The sequence below is a fragment of the Oncorhynchus keta genome, unplaced genomic scaffold, assembly GCF_023373465.1.
Source record: "Oncorhynchus keta strain PuntledgeMale-10-30-2019 unplaced genomic scaffold, Oket_V2 Un_contig_99_pilon_pilon, whole genome shotgun sequence".
NCBI classification, from domain to species: Eukaryota; Metazoa; Chordata; class Actinopteri; order Salmoniformes; family Salmonidae; genus Oncorhynchus; species Oncorhynchus keta.
In genome coordinates, this window is record NW_026290752.1 from 88,639 (window position 1) to 102,500 (window position 13,862).

The window sequence follows — 13,862 nt, forward strand, 5'->3', positions numbered from 1 at the left end:
TGTTAAAACCATTTTTGTGTGGTCTTGGAAATGATTGAAAGGAAGAGTATTATTTGTAATCGGGGGTGAAACGCAACAGAGAAAACTACAAGGTGGAACCGTATATGGAGCAGTGGGCTGCCCGACCGGACCAATAACAGAGGAACACCGCTGTCACGTGGAAGCAGAGTATGAGGCTATCCGCTAAAACAGACGCTTTTTAAATGAACATTTCTGTGTGTATCTAGCTTTATAAAGCTTTCTCTTGAAGAGTTAACCTGTGCGACTTCAACACACCATGGACTCGGAAGGGATGTCGCACCATGCAGTAAGTCACCGTCCCGTGTTGTGGTCCAGACACTAACTGATAACAGTCGGTCGCCAGTCGGTGAGCTTGTTATAGTTATCCTCCCATTAGGAATAGACCGGAAGAAGGCGATAGATAGTTATTTATCTACCGTTTAGCTACCGTTACCTCTGTTACTATCTGAGATGAAACAAAGCCACCGAGTCTTCAGCTCATAGGACATTTGAAAACGTTATACAGCTCATATGCTGTCTTTTCTCTACAGGGTGAGACTGAGACGGGATGTTAGTTGTTGTCCTTGTTGTTTCTCTCGGGTTGTGTATTGGCACCGTGTCGCCCGCTGGGGGCGCTGTTGGGTTAGATAGAAGTCTAGACACTCCACTGGTGGACAAATAACCCAATTGTCATACTTGAGTAAAAGTAAATATACTTTAAAACCACCGATAAACTCAAGAGTCACAACCTTTCAGAAACCCCTTTATTCGTACATTTTACACATACTGAGAATTTGACTTGGCGATGTGGTGTGATATGGTGCTGCTAGCCATAGACGACATACAGAGACAGAATTTACACTTTATATACATTATACAAAATAGATCAAGTGGACATAGTGAGGATATATGGCAAGCGGTACCGGAGCACCAAGTCTAGGTCCAAGAGGCTTCTAAACGGATTCTACCCCCAAGACATAAGACTCCTGAACATCTAATCAAATGGCCACTATTTACACCCCCCCTCTATCATACCACTGTCACTCTCTGTTATTTCACTGTGAGGTCTACTACACCTGTTGTATTCAGCATTTCACTGTGAGGTCTACTACACCTGTTGTATTCAGCATTTCACTGTGAGGTCTACTACACCTGTTGTATTCAGCATTTCACTGTGAGGTCTACTACACCTGTTGTATTCAGCATTTCACTGTGAGGTCTACTACACCTGTTGTATTCAGCATTTCACTGTGAGGTCTACTCCACCTGTTGTATTCAGCATTTCACTGTGAGGTCTACTCCACCTGTTGTATTCAGCATTTCACTGTGAGGTCTACTACACCTGTTGTATTCAGCATTTCACTGTGAGGTCTACTACACCTGTTGTATTCAGCATTTCACTGTGAGGTCTACTACACCTGTTGTATTCAGCATTTCACTGTGAGGTCTACTACACCTGTTGTATTCAGCATTTCACTGTGAGGTCTACTACACCTGTTGTATTCAGCATTTCACTGTGAGGTCTACTACACCTGTTGTATTCAGCATTTCACTGTGAGGTCTACACCACCTGTTGTATTCAGCATTTCACTGTGAGGTCTACTACACCTGTTGTATTCAGCATTTCACTGTGAGGTCTACTACACCTGTTGTATTCAGCATTTCACTGTGAGGTCTACCTGTTGTATTCAGCATTTCACTGTGAGGTCTACTACATCTGTTGTATTCAGCATTTCACTGTGAGGTCTACCTGTTGTATTCAGCATTTCACTGTGAGGTCTACTACACCTGTTGTATTCAGCATTTCACTGTGAGGTCTCCACCTATTGGTTAAGGGCTGGTCATGTGACAAATAACATTTGATTTACAATTTAAAGTGTTATTATATATTTTCTGTAAATCCAAGAGTCCATTCTTGAGTTTAACCATGATAAAGTGCAAAGCTGGTGTGTGTGTGTGTGTGTGTGTGTGTGTGTGTGTGTGTGTGTGTGTGTGTGTGTGTGTGTGTGTGTGTGTGTGTGTGTGTGTGTGTGTGTGTGTGTGTGTGTGTGTGTGTGACAGGTCAGTTCATCAGTAGATGTGTCTCAGAGTGTTGAGGAGGACCCTTTAGTGGACGGACCGCTGATCTCCCATGATGCCCTGCAGTCTGCTATCAGGAGAGAATTCACGACTCTCCCCACACACTGTCCTGCTGTCCTGCTGTTGCTGCTGCAGGTAGTGTAGTGTACACACACACACACACCCCTGTTGTAGTGTACACACACACACACACCCCTGTTGTAGTGTACACACACACACACACACACACACACATCCCTGTTGTAGTGTAAAGACACACATCCCTGTTGTAGTGTACAGACACACACACATCCCTGTTGTAGTGTAAAGACACACATCCCTGTTGTAGTGTACAGACACACACACATCCCTGTTGTAGTGTAAAGACACACATCCCTGTTGTAGTGTAAAGACACACATCCCTGTTGTAGTGTAAAGACACACATCCCTGTTGTAGTGTACAGACACACACACATCCCTGTTGTAGTGTAAAGACACACATCCCTGTTGTAGTGTAAAGACACACACACATCCCTGTTGTAGTGTAAAGACACACATCCCTGTTGTAGTGTACAGACACACACACATCCCTGTTGTAGTGTAAAGACACACACACATCCCTGTTGTAGTGTAAAGACACACATCCCTGTTGTAGTGTAAAGACACACACACACATCCCTGTTGTAGTGTAAAGACACACATCCCTGTTGTAGTGTAAAGACACACATCCCTGTTGTAGTGTAAAGACACACATCCCTGTTGTAGTGTACAGACACACACACATCCCTGTTGTAGTGTAAAGACACACATCCCTGTTGTAGTGTAAAGACACACATCCCTGTTGTAGTGTAAAGACACACACACACACACACATCCCTGTTGTAGTGTACACACACACACACACACACACACACACACACACACACACATCCCTGTTGTAGTGTAAAGACACACACACACACACACACCCCTGTTGTAGTGTACACACACACACACACACACACACACACACATCCCTGTTGTAGTGTAAAGACACACATCCCTGTTGTAGTGTACAGACACACATCCCTGTTGTAGTGTACAGACACACATCCCTGTTGTAGTGTACAGACACACACACATCCCTGTTGTAGTGTACAGACACACACATCCCTGTTGTAGTGTACAGACACACACATCCCTGTTGTAGTGTACAGACACACACATCCCTGTTGTAGTGTAACAGACACACACATCCCTGTTGTAGTGTAAAGACACACACACACACACACATCCCTGTTGTAGTGTAAAGACACACATCCCTGTTGTAGTGTAAAGACACACACATCCCTGTTGTAGTGTAAAGACACACACACACACACACATCCCTGTTGTAGTGTAAAGACACACATCCCTGTTGTAGTGTAAAGACACACATCCCTGTTGTAGTGTAAAGACACACATCCCTGTTGTAGTGTACAGACACAGGGATCCCCAGGTGTTCTCTCTGTGTCCCCAGGTGGTGTCTCTGTCTAACAGGTGTTCTCTCTGTGTCCCCAGGTGGTGTCTCTGTCTGACAGGTGGTCTCTCTGTGTCCCCAGGTGGTGTCTCTGTCTAACAGGTGTTCTCTCTGTGTCCCCAGGTGGTGTCTCTGTCTAACAGGTGTTCTCTCTGTGTCCCCAGGTGGTGTCTCTGTCTAACTGGTGTTCTCTCTGTGTCCCCAGGTGGTGTCTCTGTCTGACAGGTGGTCTCTCTGTGTCCCCAGGTGGTGTCTCTGTCTAACAGGTGTTCTCTCTGTGTCCCCAGGTGGTGTCTCTGTCTGACAGGTGGTCTCTCTGTGTCCCCAGGTGGTGTCTCTGTCTGACTGGTGTTCTCTCTGTGTCCCCAGGTGGTGTCTCTGTCTAACAGGTGTTCTCTCTGTGTCCCCAGGTGGTGTCTCTGTCTAACAGGTGTTCTCTCTGTGTCCCCAGGTGGTGTCTCTGTCTAACAGGTGTTCTCTCTGTGTCCCCAGGTGGTGTCTCTGTCTGACAGGTGTTCTATCTGTGTCCCCAGGTGGTGTCTCTGTCTAACAGGTGTTCTCTCTGTGTCCCCAGGTGGTGTCTCTGTCTAACAGGTGTTCTCTCTGTGTCCCCAGGTGGTGTCTCTGTCTAACAGGTGTTCTCTCTGTGTCCCCAGGTGGTGTATGTGTCTCTGTCTGACAGGTGGTCTCTCTGTGTCCCCAGGTGGTCTCTGTGTCCCCAGGTGGTGTCTCTGTCTAACAGCTGTTCTCTCTGTGTCCCCAGGTGGTGTATGTGTCTCTGAGTGTGTGTGTTGCCATAGTGTGTGTGTTGGAGGTTGGCCGGGAGGAGTGTGTCCGTGTGCTGGGTAATGTTCGGGGGCAGAGTGTGGTGGTGATTGGGAAGGTGTTTGTGTGGCTGTGTGTGTTGTTGTTTGGTTTGTGTGTTCAGCATCACCACAGCCGAGTGAGGAGCAGAGGATACCTCCGTTTCTACAGAGACAACCGCACCCTGAAACACCTGCCCTTCCTCATCCACTCTGCAGGTACACCTGCATCTCAGTGCAATAGGCATCACTACAGTCCCTGGTTCGAATCCAGGCTGTATCACATCCGACCGTGGTAAGGAGTCCCATAGGGCGGTGCATAATTGGCCCATCGTCGTCCGGGTTTGGGTGGGGGGAGGCGTCTTTGTCGTTTGGCCGTCGTTGGCCGGGGGTTTGACAGGTCTTTGGCCGGGGGGAAGGCCGTCGTTGTTAGGACGTCTTTGTCTGGGGGGCGGGGGCCGTCGTTGGCGGGGTAAGGGCGTCTTTGTCGTTGGCCGGGGGTAAGGGCGTCTTTGTCTGGGTTTGGCCGGGGGGGCCGTCGTTGGCGGGGTAAGGACGTCTTTGTCTGGGTTTGGCTGGGGGGGGGGGGAATCGGCTCTTAACTGACTAGTTAAACGTCTTTGTCTGGGTTTAAAGTGTCTTTGTCTGGGTTTGTGTGTGTGTGTGTGTGTGTGTGTGTGTGTGTGTGTGTGTGTGTGTGTGTGTGTGTGTGTGTGTGTGTGTGTGTGTAGGGAACACGGCGGTGTTGGTGGTCATGTCAGCTGATCTGCCAGAGGTGGATCATCTTCCTGTTTATCTGCTGCTAGGGATTCTGGGACTGGAGCTCCTGGTGTCTCTGCCTTGTCTGATCATCTACACAGGTACCCCCCCCCCTCCCCCAGCCTGTCTATAGAGTGATCTACATCACAGGTACCCCCCTCCCCAGCCTGTCTATAGAGTGATCTACATCACAGGTACCCCCTCCCCTCCCCAGCCTGTCTATAGAGTGATCTACATCACAGGTACCCCTCTCCCCCTCCCCTCCCCCAGCCTGTCTATAGAGTGATCTACATCACAGGTACCCCCCTCCCCCCCTCCCCCAGCCTGTCTATAGAGTGATCTACATCACAGGTACCCCTCTCCCCCCCTCCCCCAGCCTGTCTATAGAGTGATCTACATCACAGGTACCCCCCCCCCTCCCCCTCCCCCAGCCTGTCTATAGAGTGATCTACATCACAGGTACCCCCCCCCCCCCCCAGCCTGTCTATAGAGTGATCTACATCACAGGTACCCCCCCCCCCCCTCCCCCAGCCTGTCTATAGAGTGATCTACATCACAGGTACCCCCTCCCCCCCTCCCCCAGCCTGTCTATAGAGTGATCTACATCACAGGTACCCCTCTCCCCTCCCCAGCCTGTCTATAGAGTGATCTACATCACAGGTACCCCCTCCCCTCCCCCAGCCTGTCTATAGAGTGATCTACATCACAGGTACCCCCTCCCTCCCCCTCCCCCCAGCCTGTCTATAGAGTGATCTACATCACAGGTACCCCCCCCCCTCCCCTCCCCCAGCCTGTCTATAGAGTGATCTACATCACAGGTACCCCCTCCCCCCTCCCCCAGCCTGTCTATAGAGTGATCTACATCACAGGTACCCCCCTCCCCCTCCCCCCCCAGCCTGTCTATAGAGTGATCTACATCACAGGTACCCCCCCCCCCTCCCCCAGCCTGTCTATAGAGTGATCTACATCACAGGTACCCCTCTCCCCCTCCCCCCCCAGCCTGTCTATAGAGTGATCTACATCACAGGTACCCCCCCCCCCCCCCCCCCAGCCTGTCTATAGAGTGATCTACATCACAGGTACCCCCTCCCCTCCCCCAGCCTGTCTATAGAGTGATCTACATCACAGGTACCCCCTCCCCCTCCCCCCCCAGCCTGTCTATAGAGTGATCTACATCACAGGTACCCCCCTCCCCCCCTCCCCCAGCCTGTCTATAGAGTGATCTACATCACAGGTACCCCCCCCCTCCCCTCCCCAGCCTGTCTATAGAGTGATCTACATCACAGGTACCCCCCTCCCCCCCCCCCCCAGCCTGTCTATAGAGTGATCTACATCACAGGTACCCCCCCCCCCCCAGCCTGTCTATAGAGTGATCTACATCACAGGTACCCCCTCCCCCTCCCCCAGCCTGTCTATAGAGTGATCTACATCACAGGTACCCCCTCCCCTCCCCCAGCCTGTCTATAGAGTGATCTACATCACAGGTACCCCCTCCCCTCCCCCAGCCTGTCTATAGAGTGATCTACATCACAGGTACCCCCCTCCCCTCCCCCAGCCTGTCTATAGAGTGATCTACATCACAGGTACCCCCCTCCCCCTCCCCTCCCCAGCCTGTCTATAGAGTGATCTACATCACAGGTACCCCCTCCCCCCTCCCCCAGCCTGTCTATAGAGTGATCTACATCACAGGTACCCCCCTCCCCCTCCCCCAGCCTGTCTATAGAGTGATCTACATCACAGGTACCCCCTCCCCCCCCCCCCAGCCTGTCTATAGAGTGATCTACATCACAGGTACCCCCCTCCCCCTCCCCCAGCCTGTCTATAGAGTGATCTACATCACAGGTACCCCCTCCCCCTCCCCCAGCCTGTCTATAGAGTGATCTACATCACAGGTACCCCTCTCCCCCTCCCCCAGCCTGTCTATAGAGTGATCTACATCACAGGTACCCCCTCCCCCCCCTCCCCCAGCCTGTCTATAGAGTGATCTACATCACAGGTACCCCCCTCCCCTCCCCCAGCCTGTCTATAGAGTGATCTACATCACAGGTACCCCCTCCCCTCCCCTCCCCCAGCCTGTCTATAGAGTGATCTACATCACAGGTACCCCCCCCCTCCCCTCCCCCAGCCTGTCTATAGAGTGATCTACATCACAGGTACCCCTCTCCCCCTCCCCCAGCCTGTCTATAGAGTGATCTACATCACAGGTACCCCCTCCCCCTCCCCCAGCCTGTCTATAGAGTGATCTACATCACAGGTACCCCCCCCCCCCCCAGCCTGTCTATAGAGTGATCTACATCACAGGTACCCCCCTCCCCCTCCCCCAGCCTGTCTATAGAGTGATCTACATCACAGGTACCCCCCTCCCCCCCCTCCCCCAGCCTGTCTATAGAGTGATCTACATCACAGGTACCCCTCTCCCCTCCCCCAGCCTGTCTATAGAGTGATCTACATCACAGGTACCCCTCCCCCTCCCCCAGCCTGTCTATAGAGTGATCTACATCACAGGTACCCCCCTCCCCCCCCCCCTCCCCCTCCCCCAGCCTGTCTATAGAGTGATCTACATCACAGGTACCCCCCCCCCCCCCTCCCCAGCCTGTCTATAGAGTGATCTACATCACAGGTACCCCTCTCCCCTCCCCCTCCCCCAGCCTGTCTATAGAGTGATCTACATCACAGGTACCCCCTCCCCCTCCCCTCCCCCAGCCTGTCTATAGAGTGATCTACATCACAGGTACCCCTCTCCCCCTCCCCTCCCCCAGCCTGTCTATAGAGTGATCTACATCACAGGTACCCCCTCCCCTCCCCTCCCCCAGCCTGTCTATAGAGTGATCTACATCACAGGTACCCCCTCCCCTCCCCCTCCCCCAGCCTGTCTATAGAGTGATCTACATCACAGGTACCCCCTCCCCTCCCCTCCCCCAGCCTGTCTATAGAGTGATCTACATCACAGGTACCCCCCTCCCCTCCCCCAGCCTGTCTATAGAGTGATCTACATCACAGGTACCCCCTCCCCTCCCCCAGCCTGTCTATAGAGTGATCTACATCACAGGTACCCCCTCTATAGAGTGATCCATCCCCTCCCCCCCCAGCCTGTCTATAGAGTGATCTACATCACAGGTACCCCCTCCCCTCCCCCAGCCTGTCTATAGAGTGATCTACATCACAGGTACCCCTCTCCCCCTCCCCTCCCCCAGCCTGTCTATAGAGTGATCTACATCACAGGTACCCCCTCCCCTCCCCTCCCCAGCCTGTCTATAGAGTGATCTACATCACAGGTACCCCCTCCCCCTCCCCAGCCTGTCTATAGAGTGATCTACATCACAGGTAGCCCCCTCCCCTACCCCCCCCTCCCCCCCCCAGCCTGTCTATAGAGTGATCTACATCACAGGTACCCCCTCCCCTCCCCCAGCCTGTCTATAGAGTGATCTACATCACAGGTACCCCCCCCCCCCCCAGCCTGTCTATAGAGTGATCTACATCACAGGTACCCCCTCCCCCCTCCCCCAGCCTGTCTATAGAGTGATCTACATCACAGGTACCCCCCCCCCCTCCCCCAGCCTGTCTATAGAGTGATCTACATCACAGGTACCCCCCCCTCCCCTCCCCCAGCCTGTCTATAGAGTGATCTACATCACAGGTACCCCCCCCCCCCTCCCCCAGCCTGTCTATAGAGTGATCTACATCACAGGTACCCCCCCCCCTCCCCCAGCCTGTCTATAGAGTGATCTACATCACAGGTACCCCCCCCCCTCCCCAGCCTGTCTATAGAGTGATCTACATCACAGGTACCCCTCTCCCCCTCCCCCAGCCTGTCTATAGAGTGATCTACATCACAGGTACCCCCCCCCCCCCCCCAGCCTGTCTATAGAGTGATCTACATCACAGGTACCCCCTCCCCTCCCCTCCCCCAGCCTGTCTATAGAGTGATCTACATCACAGGTACCCCCTCCCCTCCCCCAGCCTGTCTATAGAGTGATCTACATCACAGGTACCCCCCCCCCTCCCCCAGCCTGTCTATAGAGTGATCTACATCACAGGTACCCCCCCCCCTCCCCCAGCCTGTCTATAGAGTGATCTACATCACAGGTACCCCCCCCCCCTCCCCTCCCCCAGCCTGTCTATAGAGTGATCTACATCACAGGTACCCCCCTCCCCTCCCCCAGCCTGTCTATAGAGTGATCTACATCACAGGTACCCCTCCCCTCCCCCAGCCTGTCTATAGAGTGATCTACATCACAGGTACCCCCCCCCTCCCCTCCCCCAGCCTGTCTATAGAGTGATCTACATCACAGGTACCCCTCTCCCCTCCCCCCAGCCCCCCAGCCTGTCTATAGAGTGATCTACATCACAGGTACCCCCTCCCCTCCCCCAGCCTGTCTATAGAGTGATCTACATCACAGGTACCCCCTCCCCTCCTCCCCCAGCCTGTCTATAGAGTGATCTACATCACAGGTACCCCCTCCCCCCCTCCCCCAGCCTGTCTATAGAGTGATCTACATCACAGGTACCCCCCCCCCCCCCCCCCAGCCTGTCTATAGAGTGATCTACATCACAGGTACCCCCTCCCCTCCCCCAGCCTGTCTATAGAGTGATCTACATCACAGGTACCCCCTCCCCCCCTCCCCCAGCCTGTCTATAGAGTGATCTACATCACAGGTACCCCCCTCCCCCCCCTCCCCCAGCCTGTCTATAGAGTGATCTACATCACAGGTACCCCCTCCCCTCCCCCAGCCTGTCTATAGAGTGATCTACATCACAGGTACCCCCTCCCCCTCCCCCAGCCTGTCTATAGAGTGATCTACATCACAGGTACCCCTCCCCTCCCCTCCCCCAGCCTGTCTATAGAGTGATCTACATCACAGGTACCCCTCTCCCCTCCCCCAGCCTGTCTATAGAGTGATCTACATCACAGGTACCCCCCCCCCCCCCCTCCCCCAGCCTGTCTATAGAGTGATCTACATCACAGGTCCCCCCCCCCCCCCTCCCCCAGCCTGTCTATAGAGTGATCTACATCACAGGTACCCCCCCCCTCCCCCAGCCTGTCTATAGAGTGATCTACATCACAGGTACCCCCCCCCCCTCCCCCAGCCTGTCTATAGAGTGATCTACATCACAGGTACCCCTCTCCCCCCTCCCCCAGCCTGTCTATAGAGTGATCTACATCACAGGTACCCCACTCCCCTCCCCCAGCCTGTCTATAGAGTGATCTACATCACAGGTACCCCCCTCCCCTCCCCTCCCCCAGCCTGTCTATAGAGTGATCTACATCACAGGTACCCCCTCCCCTCCCCCAGCCTGTCTATAGAGTGATCTACATCACAGGTACCCCCTCCCCTCCCCCAGCCTGTCTATAGAGTGATCTACATCACAGGTACCCCCTCCCCTCCCCCCTCCCCAGCCTGTCTATAGAGTGATCTACATCACAGGTACCCCTCCCCTCCCCTCCCCCAGCCTGTCTATAGAGTGATCTACATCACAGGTACCCCCTCCCCTCCCCCAGCCTGTCTATAGAGTGATCTACATCACAGGTACCCCTCTCCCCCCCCCCCCCAGCCTGTCTATAGAGTGATCTACATCACAGGTACCCCCTCCCCCTCCCCCCAGCCTGTCTATAGAGTGATCTACATCACAGGTACCCCCTCCCCCCCCCCCCTACATCCCCTCCCCCAGCCTGTCTATAGAGTGATCTACATCACAGGTACCCCCCTCCCCCCCCCCAGCCTGTCTATAGAGTGATCTACATCACAGGTACCCCCCCCCCCCCTCCCCCAGCCTGTCTATAGAGTGATCTACATCACAGGTACCCCTCTCCCCTCCCCTCCCCAGCCTGTCTATAGAGTGATCTACATCACAGGTACCCCTCTCCCCTCCCCCAGCCTGTCTATAGAGTGATCTACATCACAGGTACCCCCCTCCCCTCCCCCAGCCTGTCTATAGAGTGATCTACATCACAGGTACCCCCCTCCCCCCCCCCCCAGCCTGTCTATAGAGTGATCTACATCACAGGTACCCCCTCCCCTCCCCCAGCCTGTCTATAGAGTGATCTACATCACAGGTACCCCCCTCCCCTCCCCCAGCCTGTCTATAGAGTGATCTACATCACAGGTACCCCCTCCCCTCCCCCAGCCTGTCTATAGAGTGATCTACATCACAGGTACCCCCCCCCCCTCCCCCAGCCTGTCTATAGAGTGATCTACATCACAGGTACCCCCTCCCCCCCCCCTCCCCCAGCCTGTCTATAGAGTGATCTACATCACAGGTACCCCCCTCCCCTCCCCCAGCCTGTCTATAGAGTGATCTACATCACAGGTACCCCCTCCCCTCCCCCAGCCTGTCTATAGAGTGATCTACATCACAGGTACCCCTCCCCCCTCCCCTCCCCCAGCCTGTCTATAGAGTGATCTACATCACAGGTACCCCCCTCCCCTCCCCCAGCCTGTCTATAGAGTGATCTACATCACAGGTACCCCCCCCCCCCTCCCCCCCCCAGCCTGTCTATAGAGTGATCTACATCACAGGTACCCCCTCCCCTCCCCAGCCTGTCTATAGAGTGATCTACATCACAGGTACCCCCTCCCCTCCCCTCCCCTCCCCAGCCTGTCTATAGAGTGATCTACATCACAGGTACCCCCCTCCCCCCCCTCCCCCAGCCTGTCTATAGATTGATCTACATCACAGGTACCCCCCTACCCCCTCCCCCAGCCTGTCTATAGAGTGATCTACATCACAGGTACCCCCCTCCCCCTCCCCCAGCCTGTCTATAGAGTGATCTACATCACAGGTACCCCCTCCCCTCCCCCAGCCTGTCTATAGAGTGATCTACATCACAGGTACCCCCCCCCCTCCCCCAGCCTGTCTATAGAGTGATCTACATCACAGGTACCCCCTCCCCTCCCCTCCCCCAGCCTGTCTATAGAGTGATCTACATCACAGGTACCCCCTCCCCTCCCCTCCCCCAGCCTGTCTATAGAGTGATCTACATCACAGGTACCCCCTCCCCCCCCCCCAGCCTGTCTATAGAGTGATCTACATCACAGGTACCCCCTCCCCTCCCCTCCCCCAGCCTGTCTATAGAGTGATCTACATCACAGGTACCCCCTCCCCTCCCCCAGCCTGTCTATAGAGTGATCTACATCACAGGTACCCCCTCCCCTCCCCCAGCCTGTCTATAGAGTGATCTACATCACAGGTGCCCCCCCTCCCAGCCCTCCCCTCCCCCAGCCTGTCTATAGAGTGATCTACATCACAGGTACCCCTCTCCCCTCCCCCAGCCTGTCTATAGAGTGATCTACATCACAGGTACCCCCTCCCCTCCCCCAGCCTGTCTATAGAGTGATCTACATCACAGGTACCCCTCCCCCAGCCTGTCTATAGAGTGATCTACATCACAGGTACCCCCTCCCCTCCCCTCCCCCAGCCTGTCTATAGAGTGATCTACATCACAGGTACCCCCTCCCCTCCCCCAGCCTGTCTATAGAGTGATCTACATCACAGGCCCCCCCCCTCCCCTCCCCCAGCCTGTCTATAGAGTGATCTACATCACAGGTACCCCTCCCCCAGCCTGTCTATAGAGTGATCTACATCACAGGTACCCCTCTCCCCTCCCCCAGCCTGTCTATAGAGTGATCTACATCACAGGTACCCCTCTCCCCCCCTCCCCCAGCCTGTCTATAGAGTGATCTACATCACAGGTACCCCTCTCCCCTCCCCCCCCAGCCTGTCTATAGAGTGATCTACATCACAGGTACCCCTCCCCTCCCCCAGCCTGTCTATAGAGTGATCTACATCACAGGTACCCCCTCCCCCAGCCTGTCTATAGAGTGATCCCCCCCCCCTCCCCCAGCCTGTCTATAGAGTGATCTACATCACAGGTACCCCCTCCCCCTCCCCTCCCCCAGCCTGTCTATAGAGTGATCTACATCACAGGTACCCCCTCCCCTCCCCCAGCCTGTCTATAGAGTGATCTACATCACAGGTACCCCCTCCCCTCCCCCAGCCTGTCTATAGAGTGATCTACATCACAGGTACCCCTCTCCCTCCCCTCCCCCAGCCTGTCTATAGAGTGATCTACATCACAGGTACCCCCTCCCCTCCCCCAGCCTGTCTATAGAGTGATCTACATCACAGGTACCCCCTCCTCCCCCCCCCTCCCCTCCCCTCCCCCAGCCTGTCTATAGAGTGATCTACATCACAGGTACCCCCCCCCCCCCCCCCCCCTCCCCTCCCCCCCCAGCCTGTCTATAGAGTGATCTACATCACAGGTACCCCTCTCCCCCCCCCCCCTCCCCCAGCCTGTCTATAGAGTGATCTACATCACAGGTACCCCCCTCCCCGCCCCCAGCCTGTCTATAGAGTGATCTACATCACAGGTACCCCCCCCCCTCCCCCAGCCTGTCTATAGAGTGATCTACATCACAGGTACCCCCCTCCCCCCCCCCCTCCCCCAGCCTGTCTATAGAGTGATCTACATCACAGGTACCCCCCCCCTCCCCCAGCCTGTCTATAGAGTGATCTACATCACAGGTACCCCTCTCCCCCTCCCCTCCCCCAGCCTGTCTATAGAGTGATCTACATCACAGGTACCCCCCCCTCCCCCAGCCTGTCTATAGAGTGATCTACATCACAGGTACCCCTCTCCCCCTCCCCCAGCCTGTCTATAGAGTGATCTACATCACAGGTACCCCCCTCCCCTCCCCCAGCCTGTCTATAGAGTGATCCATCCAGGTCCCCCAGCCTGTCTATAG

At 54.9% G+C, this 13,862-nt stretch overlaps 1 protein-coding gene and 1 long non-coding RNA gene across 3 annotated transcripts in view; both read left to right on the forward strand.

The window, feature by feature from the left end:
* The first annotated feature begins 115 nt into the window (after nucleotides 1–115).
* The window catches only part of LOC127927238 (transmembrane protein 192-like), a 15,227-nt gene continuing 1,480 nt past the window's right edge, over nucleotides 116–13,862 (forward strand). The window contains exons 1-4 of the mRNA XM_052513282.1: nucleotides 116–307; nucleotides 2,062–2,214; nucleotides 4,320–4,578; nucleotides 5,091–5,243. Coding sequence (XP_052369242.1) covers nucleotides 278–307; nucleotides 2,062–2,214; nucleotides 4,320–4,578; nucleotides 5,091–5,243 — 595 coding nt within the window. The 5' untranslated portion in view covers nucleotides 116–277. The remainder of the gene's footprint in view (nucleotides 308–2,061; nucleotides 2,215–4,319; nucleotides 4,579–5,090; nucleotides 5,244–13,862) is intronic.
* On the forward strand, nucleotides 2,255–4,212 carry LOC127927240 (uncharacterized). Of its 2 annotated transcripts, none has more exons than XR_008126656.1 (3): nucleotides 2,255–3,720; nucleotides 3,762–4,048; nucleotides 4,090–4,212. It is a non-coding gene; the product is annotated as an uncharacterized LOC127927240 (long non-coding RNA). The 2 variants fall into 2 exon arrangements; XR_008126657.1 differs by having other exon boundaries at nucleotides 3,494–3,535; nucleotides 3,577–3,720; nucleotides 3,762–4,200.